The 15,369-nt window shown below is 43.2% G+C and overlaps 2 protein-coding genes across 2 annotated transcripts in view; both read right to left on the reverse strand.

The window, feature by feature from the left end:
• Aasdh (aminoadipate-semialdehyde dehydrogenase) overlaps nucleotides 1–8,241 on the reverse strand; it is a 29,366-nt gene extending 21,125 nt beyond the window's left edge. The window contains exons 1-3 of the mRNA XM_051170273.1: nucleotides 8,072–8,241; nucleotides 3,349–3,616; nucleotides 2,462–2,582 (exon numbers count right to left, since the gene is read on the reverse strand). Coding sequence (XP_051026230.1) covers nucleotides 2,462–2,582; nucleotides 3,349–3,578 — 351 coding nt within the window. The 5' untranslated portion in view covers nucleotides 3,579–3,616; nucleotides 8,072–8,241. The remainder of the gene's footprint in view (nucleotides 1–2,461; nucleotides 2,583–3,348; nucleotides 3,617–8,071) is intronic.
• Nucleotides 8,242–14,291: 6,050 nt separating this feature from the next.
• The window catches only part of Ppat (phosphoribosyl pyrophosphate amidotransferase), a 34,698-nt gene continuing 33,620 nt past the window's right edge, over nucleotides 14,292–15,369 (reverse strand). The window contains exon 11 of the mRNA XM_051170233.1: nucleotides 14,292–14,689. Coding sequence (XP_051026190.1) covers nucleotides 14,493–14,689 — 197 coding nt within the window. The 3' untranslated portion in view covers nucleotides 14,292–14,492. The remainder of the gene's footprint in view (nucleotides 14,690–15,369) is intronic.

The raw sequence follows: 15,369 nt of genomic DNA on the forward strand, positions 1-15,369 counted from the left end.
GCCTTTAATTCCAGCACTCCGGAGGCAGAGGCAGGCAGGCCTCTGTGTCTTTGAAGCTAGCCTGGTCTACATAGTGAGTTCCAGAACAGCCAGGGCTATGTAGAGAGAAATCCTCTCTCAAACAAAACAAAAAACCAAACAATAAAGGAAGTTCAAGGTCATCAGCTTAATAGCAAGTTTGAGGCCAGCATGAGACATTTAAGGTTTTATTAAAAACAAAACAGTAACAAAAATAGGTCAGGACTTACATATTCTTAAGACCTAACTTAAACTCACTCCTTTCCATTAAAGCTCTACTCTGTGTGCTGAGTCACAGGCAGCTCCCTTGGGGCCCTGCTCTCCTTCACAGTGCACAGAGTCAGAGGACTGCACACACCACCGTCCTCCCACACGCCCGTCTCAGCCTTCTCAGCCTCGGTACTGCTGACATCTGGGCCACGTTAATTCTGTGGGAGCCTGTCTGTACACTGTAGGATTTTTAGCACCACCTACTATCTACTAGATGCCAGTAACACCTTGTTTTTCATCAGGACAGTAAGAAACATCTGCAGACACTTGGCAGTGCCTCCTGGGAGGCAGAGCTGTTCCTAGCTGAGAATAAGTGCTGTAGGCAGGCGCTTGGTGCTCCTTCATCAAGTGAAGAGACCACGCTCACCATCATGGAAATGGTGGCCAAGGAAGGTAAGGCTCTACCATGGGGCTTTCAGTACCAATCCCTTACTGTATGCCTTCATAAAGCATCTTGATATTGGCAACTAATTCTCATGCCTAACCGCCTGATAAAATTTCAACATGACTTAAGAAAAGTAAGCATGCCAAGTGTGGTGGCGCATGCCTATAATCCCATCACTTGGGAAGCAGAGGCAAGCAGGTCTCTGTGAGTTCCAGAGCAGCCACTTAGTGAGACTCTGTCTCAAAAGAAAGAAAGAAAGAAAGAAAGAAAGAAAGAAAGAAAGAAAGAAAGAAAGAAACAGAGAGAAAGAAAGAAAGAAAGAAAGAGAAAATGTGACATTGTTATTTGACTTTAGTGTATTTCTAGTAACAAAGGAAATTTCAGGAGTAAAGGGAAAACTTCAGTTAAGACACTGACATTTGGGCTGGAGAGATGGCTCAGAGGTTAAGAGCACTGACTGCTCTTCCAGAGGTCCTGAGTTCAATTCCCAGCAACCACATGGTGGCTCACAACCATCTATAATGGGATCTGGTGCCCTCTTCTGATTTGCAGGTGTACATGCAGGCAGAGCACTGTATACATAACAAAATAAAATTTAAAAAGACACTGACATTTACTTCAAAAGCACTTACTAACCATATTACTCTCCCAGTTTTCTTTCTAGAGACCCCACTCTAACACCTGTAATCCTCTAGGAGGCCTTTCGTCCAGCTGCACACATCATGTGTGCGTGCACACAAAAACATACAATGCACTTAACCTATTCTCAAATATAAACTGGTTCATATAGCGGATAGGTAAAAGAAAGCTACACTAAATACATGTTGTATAATATTTTTCTTCATTGGATAGACAGCATTTTATAAACAAAAAACAATTTAATAATAGAACATGGACTGCCTCTTACTGACCATGCAATACAGCTCCTGTGTCTAAAGCAGTGTTTCTCAGCTACATCATTTGCTGGCAGACACTTGCGGTTTCATGTGTATTGTGTGTCTGCTTGTTTGTATGCATACCATGTGAATCCAATCCCAGCAGGGTCTAGCAGAGAGCACTGAATACCCTGGGACTGGAGTTACCGGCTTTTGTAAGCCACCCATTGTGGGTGCCGGGAACTAAACCCAGGTCCTCTGCAAGAGCAGCAAGTGCTCTTAACCTCTGATTATCTCTCCAGCTCCATTCTTAAAAATTTTTAAGTAATATAGTTTTCCACTAATGTGTGGTCTAAGAGCTCATCTCTTTTTCAAAATGTAACCTCAGTTGTAATTCTTTAACATAGTGGACCACTGTAATTGACACAAGTACATAAAAGTGGGCTCTCCAAGTACCATAACAGCTTCCACCATAGAAATAACGTGGGAACAGGAAGGAAAAATACACAGCCATCGTAAGGCTAGGAGATAATTCCGTATCATAAAATGTTAGTTCCCAGTGAAGTATGCAGGGTGGTGGGAGGCAGGGGACACTTGGGAAGATCTGGGCTTTTTCGGATGCCATAGCTAAAAGGTGCTACTGGTATCTAATGTGGGGAAGGCACTAACACTATTGACCATCTCATCTTGTAAGGGAAACGTCCCATGACACACACTCGACCAAAATGATGACATCACTGAGGATGAGAAACACTGCCAGAGCCAGTGAATTCAGAGGTCAATACAGAGAACTCTTAAACTGAACTAACTCACTAACACGCTCATATTCTCTCTCTCCATCTCTCCATCTCTCTCTCCCTCTCTCCCTCCCTCCCCCTTCACACCCCTCTGAAACACTTACATCAAGACTTACATTAACCTGCTTTTTTTCAACAAGAACATACTTAAGGCCACATTTCTTCATAAAGTGGGTCGACAATGATGGTGGTGAGTCTGGATCGACAGGTGCATAAGCTGCCGGGACCTGAAGGACCCTGAAGGACAAGTGCAAGGTTACACAGTGAATAAACTTCTGCTGGGAGCTCTTTGATGTCTCTAAGGACTTTATTGTTCATCGGCATATCACAAAGCTTAGGCGGAGCCTCGGCTGTAAAAAGCTATTTTATCTTGCACCCAGTGACTATCTGGGGTATTGCAAAACTCTGTTGTAACTTCTTATCACTTGGGATGGGGAGGAAGCTCAATGGTATGGAGTCTGTTTACCGTGTCCAAGGCTTCAATACTCAGTACTGAAAAAAAGAAAGAGCTTGTCAACATTTAAAAGAGTTAACAAGGACTGCAGTGATGGATCAGAGATTTTCTTTGACACAAGGACAGTTTTAAAACGCTTTAACTGTTTTCTTTTGACAGACAAATAAGGACCATATACTGTGAGATATTTAAATATTCTATTAGTGAAAACCCTTAGTCTCTCCCTAATAAGCTCAAATTAACTAATGTAAATGAATAAAAATACAAGAAGAAATGTGTACTTTAACCTCTTTAGAAAATGATAAAGTAACTGAGTGGTTTTGGCGGCACACGCCTTTAATCCCAGCACTCAAAAAGGCAGAGGCAGGTGGATTGCTGGGAATTTGAGGTCAGAATAGCCAAGGCTACACAGAGACTCTGTCTCAAAAAATACAAAAAAAAAAAAAAAAAAAAAAGAAAAAGAAAGAAAAAAAGAAAATGATAAACTAATGCAAAAGAATCCAATAATAAGTAGCTTGGAGTTGTATCTGTTTATACTAGAAATATTACCCTAAAATCCAAGAGGGTAAGTTTATTCCAGGTTGACAGTAGAGACCAATTTCCCGAATTCCTCCGAAGTCACAGTGTGCTAGCAGGAAACTGGATAATTCTGAAGCCTCGCTCAGCAGAGCCTTGTAGGTGTAGCACACTGGAGGCTGGCTGTTGCCTTCATCAAAACACACAGCTGTTCTGTCCATATGGACGGAGGCAGCCTGATGCACCAACTCCTGGAGAGTCATCTTACTGAGGTCTGTCTAGACACCCGTGCCTGAGAAATCTATGCACAGAGAGAAATGTTAGAAGTTAGGGGAGTTTTCAGGAGGTGAGGAGAAAATATGTCTACCAACAAAAATGATGTAGGTCAGTGACAGATCAACAGCCAGTGTGCAAGGTCCTGAGCGCTGTCCCCAGCACTACCAAACAACAAACTGAAAGGAAGCACCCGGACAAAAGCTACGGCTATGTAAAGGTTCTGCAAGGCTGATTGACTGATGAAAACATATGAGGTGCAGAGGTGGGATGAGGCCGACTCAGAGACAAACTACTTTGGGTTATCTGGACAGCAGGTTTATTACCCACCTGTGTCCACCCATGTCCTCATGGCTTCAACCTGAGCCTTTGTGAAGCTAAGTACCTTAGCTCCCACCAAGCCCGGGGCTAAGAATACCATCTGAGCACGCCTATAATGGAATTTCCCTTGATTTGCTGTAATCCACCGACCTAATTCCCACCCACGTATTTGGATGCCTTGATGGATCACTTTCCTCTGTCTTTCAGCTATGCAAGCTCACAGAACTGCTTCCGTGCTGGGACAGGATGTCTGGGGGTGACCGAAATCTGTGCTCCTGGAACCTGACATGCGTATTTGCCTCAGAATAAATTCTCTCTTATTGTCCTTAAAGTAAGAGCAGTATTTAGTGTCACTGATGCAGGATGCTTTAAATTTACAAGATACCTATGGCAGCTTTGCTGAAAGCAATGACCTAAGAAATGAATGTGACGACAGCTGACCTAACGGTGACTCAGAACATAAACACAAGGCAAGGATGGGGCACACACACAATAGAACTAAACAAGTAGAAAAGTTTATTATTTTTCCAATTGACCACGATATAAAAGGGACATAACAGAGGAGCTGGAGAGATGGCTCACTGATTAAGCACACTAGCTGCAAAGGACCTGGGTTCAGTTCCCAGAATCACAGCAGCTCCCAAGCACTGCTAACGCCAGTCCTGAGGCTCCAACTGTTCTGACCTCTGTGGGCGCCAGGAGCAAACATGACGCACTTGTGTGCATGCAGGCAAAACGCTCAGACAGAAAAGAAAAATAAAGAAACGTTGTTCTCAGACGTTCTGTATGTACGCCTTTGGCCTGCATGCATGCACATCGCATGTTTGCCTGCATGCATGCACATCGCATGTTCGCCAGTTAATCCCCTGGAACTGGGCTCTGAGGGATGGTGACACACCATGCAGGTGCCAGGAATTGAACTCAGGTCCTTTGCAAGAGCAACAATTTCTCTTAACCACTGAGCCATTTCTCTAACCCAAAATAAATCTTTTTAAAAAATATATAAATAACCAATACAACTAAATTTAAAGCATATGACTTAATTTTTTGCTTTTCCCCAGTTTTTGTCACAAATATGAAGTAGTCAGATTCCTATATTGCGACTTCAAGTCCTGTGGGGATTAAAGTTCTAGGAAGACAGAAATCAACGTCTTTTTTGTTGTGCAGTGCTGGAGAGTAAACCCAGGGCCCCGGGCTTTCTAGACAAGCTCAGTCACTGAGATACACCCACAGGCCCCAAATTAATCTTTAACAGAAGAACAAACAGGAGGAGAGAGCGTCCTCACTTAATTCCTACCCAGTTACAGCCCATTGTCTACTGCTGTGGTTAATTTACCAGTATGGCCTAATAATATTTATTTTTAGGCCTGTGATTATTATTATGGCAGTATTTTCTAACCCGCTAGCAGACAATCAAGACACAGACACCTGTTATATTTTAAAATATCCTTAGTTAACCTGGGGCAGGGCAGATATTAATCCCCTGATCTACTTCCCATAGTGGGGCCTTCTTCCTTCTCCTCTCCTTTGGTCTCTTCTTCTCCTAAGATTCTCTCAAATCTCCCTGAGCCCTGGAACCTTATCCATGCCTATGCCCTTTGCCCTGCCCAGGTGTGATGGCCTCTTACTGGTCAAACGGGTTAGGATCTTAGGCAAGGTATAGAGACAGCAAACAGTAAGTAGCATCAAAATACATCAGGCCAACTTCCAACAGTCTATAAAAGTGTTTGCCATTTCTCATACTTGAAGATCTTTTTTTTTTTTTTAGGTTTCTCGAGACAGGGTTTCTCTGTGTAATAGTCCTAGCTGTCCTGGACTCACTTTTGTAGACCAGGCTGGCCTCGAACTCACAGCGATCCGCCTGCCTCTGCCTCACGAGTGCTGGGATTAAAGGCATGCGCCACCACGCCCAGCTTAAAGATCTTTTAAAATGGCAAGAAATAAACTTTTCACACTCTGATGTGTGTGTGTGTTTTTAAGTTGCCAATAGATTCCTTTAAATTTAGGTCCTAAATGGTATTAGAAGTTAATTCAGCATTAGGATATACCAATAAAATGTTTCTGGAGGCAGAGGCTGGCTTAGTCTACACTGTGAGTTCCAAAGCAGCTAAGGGCTACATAGTAAGACCCTCTCTCAAAAAAAGTTTTTTTTGGGCTTTTTAAAATATAGATTAAGCCAAGCGGTGGTGGCGCATGCCTTTAATCCCAGCACTCAGGAGGCAGAGGCAGGTGATCGCTGTGAGTTCGAGGCCAGCCTGGTCGACAGAGTGAGTTCCAGGACAGTCAAGGATACACAGAGAAACCCTGTCTCGAAAAAACCAAAAAAAGAATTAATAATAATAATAATAATAATAATAATAATAATAATAATAATATATAGATTAAAAAATTTCAAATAGTACTTCATTTAAAAAAAAAAAAGCCAGCCATGGTGAAGCATTCATTTAATCCCAGCAAATTAATCTTACGTGGAGACAGCTGAGTCTCTGTGAATAGACCCAGCCTGGTCTATATAGAGTTCCTGAACAGCAAGGGCTACATAGAGAGATTCTATATGCAAACAAACAACAAAACAAAATACCATTAAGGATCAATGCTAACAAAAATATTGCCTCTCCTAGTTTCCTTGAAGGCAAAGGAGACTTTCTTCTGAATCTTGTTAACGTATATCAGAGAAAATAAGATTTATTATTTTTATATTTCAAATATTCCAGTTCTTTACCTGTTCATACTTAGGTGATTACTAACTGATCCAAGATAGAATTATAATTTTCAATTGTGTCAATTAATTACCATCAAGTTGGTTAAAGAAAAGGGCTTCTTAAAACCATAAAATAAAAAATGTCTGAAAGGATAAAAATTTTAAAATGTGACCCCTAAGTATCAAATTTTAAAATACAATAATTTTAATGCTTATGGTATTTCTCATTAATAAATGTTTCCATAAATATAACACAAAAGATGATTTTCCACAAACACATAGATATACAAATTAAACTGACTACAGCATGTACCACTTATATATGGAATATAGTATATAGGGAATGAGTTTATTTTGGAATATAATGTTATTGCAATAGAGTATCTTCTGCTGTTTTTGCCTGTATAAGAACATGGAATAGCCAAATAAATTTAAGTACCCAATTTTCCACATTAGTGTATTATACTTATTTTTACAAAAATCTAGGCTAGACCTGGTGACGTGTCTCAGGAGTCAAACAGCACTTGTTCTTTCAGAGGACACAGGTTTGAGCCCAGCATGCAAACATTGGCTCAAAGCAGTCCACAGTCGCAGGGGATCAGATGCTTTTTGAAGACACCAGGCACAAACGTGGTGCACTTAGATACTCGGAGGCAAAACACTATTAAAGTAAAATAAAATCGTCTGTTTGGAAGTTACCTTTCCTCCAAAAACTAAGCACATGTATAACTTAATTTCTCACAAGAAAATAACATAATCTAATAACATACATCACAGCAGTAGAGCAACAGGACTATGAACTTAGTTCTTAAGAGAAAGTGTCATTTTTCTAACTACAGAACCACCATATAAAAATCTATACAGTAAGGTGTTTTTCCCTACTTTGAATTTACAAGTTCCCAGTGGCAAAATTCAGTCTTGTCCAGGTTCTCGTTTTAGTCGTCGAATTTTATTAGTCTCTCTTTCTCTAAACGACATTATCTCTTCCATGCTCAGACAGACCTGGGTCTGCTAGATGGCTCAGTGGCTAAAGCAACTTGCCATCACGCAAAACAAAAAACAAAACAACAACAACAACAAAAAAGCAAAAAACAAAAAAACTCGAGTTCGATCTGGGACCCACATGATGGAAAGAACCAACTCCTGACAGATACCCTTTGGCTGCCTAAAGCATGCTCCCCAACTCCCCCACCACTACTACCACCACACTTTAATTTAAATACTAAAAAAAGAAAAAAAAAAACAAGTCGACTGTGATTTTTTTTTTAAAGGAGGCCTTTAAGAACAACAAAAGGATAATCTAACAAGCAGATTTCGTATTAGAGCATCCAGCTAAAGGCGCTCGCTAATTTACAACTGTAAATGATCTATTTTGTCAAGAACAATCCTGCTTTTAAGGGCTCTCCTTATATTGGACATTATAAGTATTGGTAAACTATCCATCCGAGTCTTGATACACACCATGCAGCCACCTTTAGTTACAATACACCACGTGGCTTCTAAAAACCTTTCACTGGCTCTCGGGACCACGATAGGAGGTGGCGAAGCCGGTGCCCGTGGCATTTCACTGGAGGACACCGGATGGACACAGGTGACCCGGATGAGCTTGACAGACTCATCCGCTCCAAGACATGCCGGGCAGAGTCCGGAAGTGCGGCGGACCGGAGCAGCCCCACTCCTTCAGGACCCTCCCGCGAGCTCCCCACCCCCAACACCTTTTCACGACAGCGCGTGGAAATGCACTTTCCAGCAGAACAACAGACGCCCAGCAACCGTAAAGCTGCCGCGCCGCCGGGCCTCGCGCATCAATCTTCCGGCGCCCAAGACGTCACGCCAGCGTCGGGGGCGGGGCTACCGCCGACGGGACTCCGCCCACACATGCCACGTGGTCCCCCCCCCCCCCAACAGGGCCAGCGACCAAACTTGGAGAGGTGGGTTTAGACCTGTCACGCGCTCTGTCACACGCAGTGTCTGTGAGTCCGTCTGCAGGAGTTTACGTGCACCGTTTGCGTCACAGGTGGTTGTGAGCCACCACGTGGGTGCCGGGAACCGAAAAGGATGGGCAAGGAGCTCTCTAGACAGCACAGTTGAAATTTGAACCCGAGTCTCCATGTTCCTAAAGTGGGGGTAAAAATATCCCAAGAGTTTGAAGTGAAGAAATCACCGCCAAGCTCGGGAGCGACTGGCTTTATCCCCTCATTTTCTGGGAACCTAATTCAAGACTGGTGGGACCGTCACTGTTGCGGTGAAGCCCGCAAGGAAAGCCCCTCCCCCTTCCCCCCCTCCCCCGTCAGAATGAAACTCACTCTTACAGCATCTGCAAGCTGATTACAGCACTTCCCTATAAGGAAACCCAAGCCCTTCTGAGGTGAACAGCGGCCCCTATATGCTTGAATGTGTTTTCCAAGAGTGACAATTATTACAATCAATGTGAAGGACCAAGTTACTGTGAGTTACTGTGCCCCAGCAGAGAGGAAGGAAGGAGTGATTTTGTTTCTGTGTTCCTGATGGGACGAGAGTGGGAGCAGCTACGCTCCCATCTACAGGTCTGTGGGGCGTGTACCTTTAATCCCAGCACTCCGGAGGCAGAGGCAGGAGGATCACCGTGAGTTCGAGGCCAGCCTGGTTTACAAAGCGAGTCCGGGACAGTTAAGGCTACACAGAGAAACCCTGTCTCGAAAAACAAAACAAAAAGACACAGAAGTGTGTCCTTAACTACTGGGGACCAGAAGCTGTTGTACTAAACTGTGCAAAAAATACCCATTTAGCAACTGCATTTTTTCCCCTATGTACTGTGGGCATTTCCAAACACCTCTTTAGTATTTTACTTGTTCTAGTTAGCTTTCTAGTGTTGCGATAAAACATGACCAAAAGCAACTTGGGGAAAGCAAGTTTTGTCGCACTCCACTAAGAGAAATAGTAGAGCACTCAAGGTGAAAATCTGGAAGCCGAACCTTAAGTACAGACTGGAGGGATGGTTACTGGCCTGCTCAAGCTGGGTGTTCTGACTGCATGTGTGTCTTTGTACCACATGCACGCCTGGCCTAAGGCCAGAAGAGGACCTTACTGTCAGACTTGTAAAACTGGCCTTACTTACAGTCGTGATACTGTGGATACTGAGAACAAACTTGGGTCCTCCAGAAGAGCAGCCAGTGGTTTTAACCCCTGAACCCTCTTTCCAGTGCTCAGGCTGTTCTGCTTTTGTTTTGGTACAACCCAGGCCCAGCTAGCTGTCCAGGGGCGCCGTGGCCCACACTGAGCTGGGCCCTCTCACATCAATAAGTAATCAAGAAAAATGCGCTAAGTGATTGAAGCAACATGACAAGTTGACAGAGAACTAGCTAGCACACTTGTCTTGGTTTTGCTATAGAGATCTCACCATCTTTTATCTGCCCAGTGAACCCCACCTCTTAGCCTCTCCTGTTCACTTGGATGTTCCAGTGTTCCACCCTCTGGCCGACCACATCAGAACTTCCCTCAAGGCTGATTTTAAAGGAGAATGAGACCTCCTTAACCCCAGAGGCTTTCAAGTTTTTCTAGCCAGGGACTTATAGTTTACACATTTGAAAGGATTATCTTCATCTTCATTCAGGTTTTGAACTGCTTTTTACTAAAGCCTTTGCTGCAGGATTGCATGGCTTTAAGGGACTCACAACTTCCTAAAGCAAAAAGCACACTTGCTACTACTTAACCATAAAAAACAGTGAGGGAATCAGTCTCCTGTAAAGCAACCCAATGTGTGTACACATCTCTGGGCCTACCTCCCTCACCCCAGGGGATATTGTTACAGTGTAAATTCTTCCACTAACACTGTTCCCTTCCACTCAGGAACCTCTAGTCTACAAACAGGACCATCAGCTATTATTATAATAGCTTATAATCGGCCCCTCTCCTATAGTGATATGTAATTCTTACACAACCATAACGGCTTCATTATTTTCAAGTCCTGACTGCAGCCTAAGCATCAAAGGCCCCGTGCACACCCACATTCTCATGCTGCCCCTTCAGGCCTTCTCTCTCTTTTCCCTCAGAAAAGAACTGCACTGGTTTCCTTCAAATTTTTATTTTAAAAAACAATTTGGAAAATGGTTTTTCTTGCCTGGGGAACAGACCATGACAGCCAAGGTTTTGGTTTCAAGTGATCGAATTAAATATATCACAAGCAAGAGCTAAACAAACAGGCAGACAGACTGAGACAATCAGATCAGCTGGACAGGGGACCTTCCTGATGGACAGCGAGGGTTGGGAGCATCAGCTCCTCCCAGAGGCATTTTTAGACTATGGGATAAGGCCTGGGCTTTAGCCTGGGGAGTGAGTCACCCTCAGCTAGACTCAGGGACAGTGTTTCTACTCACCTTCTGTTCACAAGGACACAGGATTTTCATTCTTGAGCTGTTTTGTTCTTCTTTCCCTCTTTTCACAGGGCTGGAGCCCCAGTTTAGCCATGGACAAGTGGTCTTGGAAGACCCTTTAAAACTAAAGCTGGCAAGATGATTCAACAAGCAGAGCATTTGCCAGAGAGCCTAAGGGCTTGAGTGTAGTCCCACACACGACAGACAGAGAAATGGCTCCCAGATTATCTTCTGGTCTTCACATGCAAGTGCATGCACTCACACATGTTACAAAAAAAAAAAAAAAAAACCAGACACACACACACAGAAGGGGGGAGCAGAGATCTGGAAGGACAGGTCAGCAGTTAACAGCACTTATGCCAAGCAGTTCAAAAATCACCTGTAACACCGGGTCTAGGGCATCTGACGCCTCTGAAGGCACCTATACTATCCGTGCGCACATACACACTCAAAAAACAACAACAAAAAAAAAAAAAAACAAAAAACAAGACAAAACAAACAACGACAAAAACCCAGATGTGGTGCAGTGCACATCTTTAATCCATTCCAGAGCTCAAGAAGCAGAGGCAAGTCTCTGAGTTTCAGTGGAGCTGGAGCCTTTCGTGAGACCCTGTCTCAAAAAGTCTGACAGACAGACAGAAAGGAAGATAAATAGATGGACGAACATGCTTTGATTTGAACTGAGAAGGCCAAAATCACCTTCTCAGTGGGGTAAAACTGAACATGGCAGTTTACTAATAGGATGCATAGCACAGTTGCTGACCACATGTCAAAGCATGTGTCAACTGTGTGGTTTACTGTCCAGCTGCTAAAAAGGCAGGGAGAAGGGGGATTTCAAAAAGAACAAAGAGATGCTTTCTTCAAGAAACTGAGCCATAGTGTTGGAGTCTCCTGAGAAACAAGCAATAGGATGTAAATTTCTGGGTGTGTGGAGGTTTCTTTTTTTTTTTTTTTTTGAGTCATTTTAAAACTTCCTCACGAGGCTGTGGAAGCTGGGCGGTCAGCAGTCGCCAGGCCAGGTCCGCAGTGGGGGAGGGTTAGGTGACAACTGAATGCCTCCTTCTGAGTTTGAGCTCCACAAGGCAGCAGCTGGAAACTCGGGAGAATTGCACGCTGGGGTCTTTAGACTTCTAATACCGCTGTCCTTACGCATTCTTGTCTGTCTGTCTGTCTGTCTAGTTTTCCCTTTTCCGAACAACCAGACAGTTGAAATTACTGAGTGTGGCATCTTCAGTTGTCTTTTACACGATGGTGTGCATCTAAATCTTGGGTTGCTTCACAGCCTGTTTTCACCTGGGCAGGACCACATTGTCTGGCTGTACCAATGTATCCATTGGTTACTTTGCTTGGGTTTTCGAAGCCCCTTGAAGATTGAGCGGTGCCTCCAGTATTTCCAAAAAAAGTGTTCTACATTGTGATGACTCGGCATTCTATTTTCCAGTGTATTGCCCTCCTACTTGACATAAGTTTGCCCAGCTTGTTAAGAGATGGACTATTTATTAGAATGTCTGAATCGGAGAAATAAGATCTGACTAACGAGTGCCAGGTATGGAACGTGGTGCTGTCCTACCATGTTGCCTACCGCACGTACTGATTACTATTGTTTTTTAAAAGCACACATGTAAACACAGGTTTATTACATATATTTGTCACCAAAAAAAAAAAAAAAAAAAATCACAAAAAGGTAAGAAAAAGTAGGCTTACATTAGTTTGTGACATTAACTGTGTTCAAACACATTTTTCATCTTCTTTTCAGCAGATAGTACTCTAGTTATATACATTTAAAGCACATAAAAGAAGGCTTGAAAACTGGTAAAAAATGTTAATCTAACTCATAGTCAGAAACTTGTGAAATAAAAGGTAACGATGAGGAAATAATTAGGAAAGTTGTACAATTATAAAACCATCACAGTAATTATTTCCCTTTATAAAAGTGTCCCAATAAAACAAAATAAAACCTATGGAAAACACAAAAGTCAAATTAGAGATTTTGGTTTTAGTACCTTCCCTGAGTTTCTTTTAAAAATTGACCTACGGGCCTCACCCCCTCCATGCTACCAAGGGTAATGCACGCAACTTAAAAGGCTACACCCACTGAAACAGCCCCAGGGCGCTGAAAGCCAATCTGCCTGTGTCTCTGCCACAGGATCACCTCAGCGACTATAGCACCTGACCTTATAGTAGTAACATTTCATCTTGACCTGCCGTTATGTAACACATGACTCTATAAACCAAATGTAGACTAGTAATTTCAGTTATTAATAAATATGTTTCTAAATGGGTTTGGAAACTATACAGTAAAATTTGGCAACAATATAGAAATAATTATTTTGCATGTGAAAAAGTTTACACAAACAGTTGTTAGTAAATCATCTAAATCCACTGTTTGCATCATACAAAAATTTTAAAATAAAAACTCACCAACCAAACAAAGTAGAAAATACATGATTGTGAGCTGCCGCCTGGGTACAGCAGGTGTCTCCTTTGCCTTTAACAGAACCGGCCCCATTAAGTTTATTTTTGCTCAATTTAAATAGCATGTATATAAGTATACGTGTATACATGACTGAAAATGATCAAGCACTCAATTCAAACAGCCAAGTTTAATAAAAATTCAGGCTAAAAGGCTTAGTTGGAATTGAAATTTTGTTTTCTACTTCCAATGGACTAAGTTATTTGCTGGGCTAAATATTATTGAGCACATTTTCTAGTCAAGTGTGTGGGGAGGGGAAGGCTCCAGATCCATTTCTGTCATTCTGCTGCATCCCACAGGGAGGGAAACGGTCTGCAAACCTGCACATTGCCCTCCATCACAATGAAACAGCAAGCTAACTGAGCAAAAGCTAATGACCATGCACTGTAAGAACGTGGGGTAAAGCGGCAGTGCTAAACATCTCACGGACGGCATGGGCTCACATTCCTAGTGAGTACTGTGTGTACCAATGCCTTAGTCGACAAAGGGGGAGTCCCAGGCACAGAAGGATACTTTGTATCCTGAGGCAGGAAAGCCCAGCTTGGCCCTGAACTCAATATTCTCCTGCCTCAGCATCCCAAGCACTTTGTATTTTTCTTTAAAAGTTGTACACTGGTCCCCAGAACCACAACTGTGTGTGGGGGAGGGAGGGCATCTAAGATCAAGGCCATAACTACAGGCTTAACTGTACAGACTACATACCTATGGGGCACAATGAATTCAGATTTTTCACGAAACTTTACAAAGCCCCCTGTCCTGTGTGCATAACACCCCTTAATCTAACCTCTTGCAAACCATCCAAGCAAGGGCCAGGGAAATACCACCAGCCTCCTGCCTTCTCCTAGGTAAAAAAAAAGTCAATCCTTGCATAAAAAGAATCCCCACACGTCGTATTACAGGTAGTCATCATGGTGCAATTATCACAATTTAGTAACCTTAGAAAAATCTCCAAGCTTCTAGAGGTATACGTACATAAGCACGTGGGATCCACTTTGCCAACTGAGGGGACAGCACACAAACCACTTCCTGACCACCCTTTAGTCTCAAAGCCACACAGCTACCACTCCAGCTCCACAGGGTACTGCCCAGTGAGGCAGGCTGTGCAGTGTCCCGTCTTCTCATAGCACTCCAGGCCGTTGCCGTTCGCTTGAATTGTAATGTCGCGTTTCTTCACTTTCTGCTTCTTGAATTTTAACTCTTGTTGCACAGACGAAACCAGTCCTTCCACTGACAGATACACAACACTGTTCGCTCCTGCGGGAGGGAAAGAGATGTGACAGGAGCGTCTCCTCCACAAAGGGAAAACACACTTCACCAAGGCACAGCTACAGGCAGCACCATTCCCACCAGCATGACAATTTCTCCTTTAGCCTTCCTGAAAGAGGAAGCTGGGTGTAATGACAGATAGCCCGTGACCCCCGGTGCTGGGGAAACTGAGGCAAGGTTCAGGCCAACCAGGGCAATTCAAACTTTTAAAAGAACCGGGGATGTGGCCTAGTGGTCACAAATGCTTGTTGTTTGGAATGTACAATTCTCTCGATTCAATCCTGTGCGTGTCAGGGAGTTACTCTATGATAAATACTGCCCTCTTCTGAGCTTGCTTTGACCTAATGTAACTGTTCATCCCTTTTACTCTTTAGAACTGTGTTTGTGGGCTTTTTTGGTTTGTTTTTGGTGTTTCGAGACAGGGTTTCTCGGTTGGATTTAAAGGCATGTGTCACCACACAAAATAGGAATTGCAATCTTTGTGTTTAAATTCTTTTTAGAAGATAACTTTTGGTGCTACTTCAAGCGATTTCCCCCAGTGTGTATATGTGTACATTTGTGTGTAGAAGCCCAAGGCAAGGCTAAGGGTCTCAGAGTCACCGATTCTGTTAGTCTAGGTAGCCAGCTTACTCCAGGTGTGCGGCCTCCGCATGTGAAGTCGCAGAGGT

This window comes from Acomys russatus, chromosome 28, assembly GCF_903995435.1.
Source record: "Acomys russatus chromosome 28, mAcoRus1.1, whole genome shotgun sequence".
Lineage (NCBI taxonomy): Eukaryota > Metazoa > Chordata > Mammalia > Rodentia > Muridae > Acomys > Acomys russatus.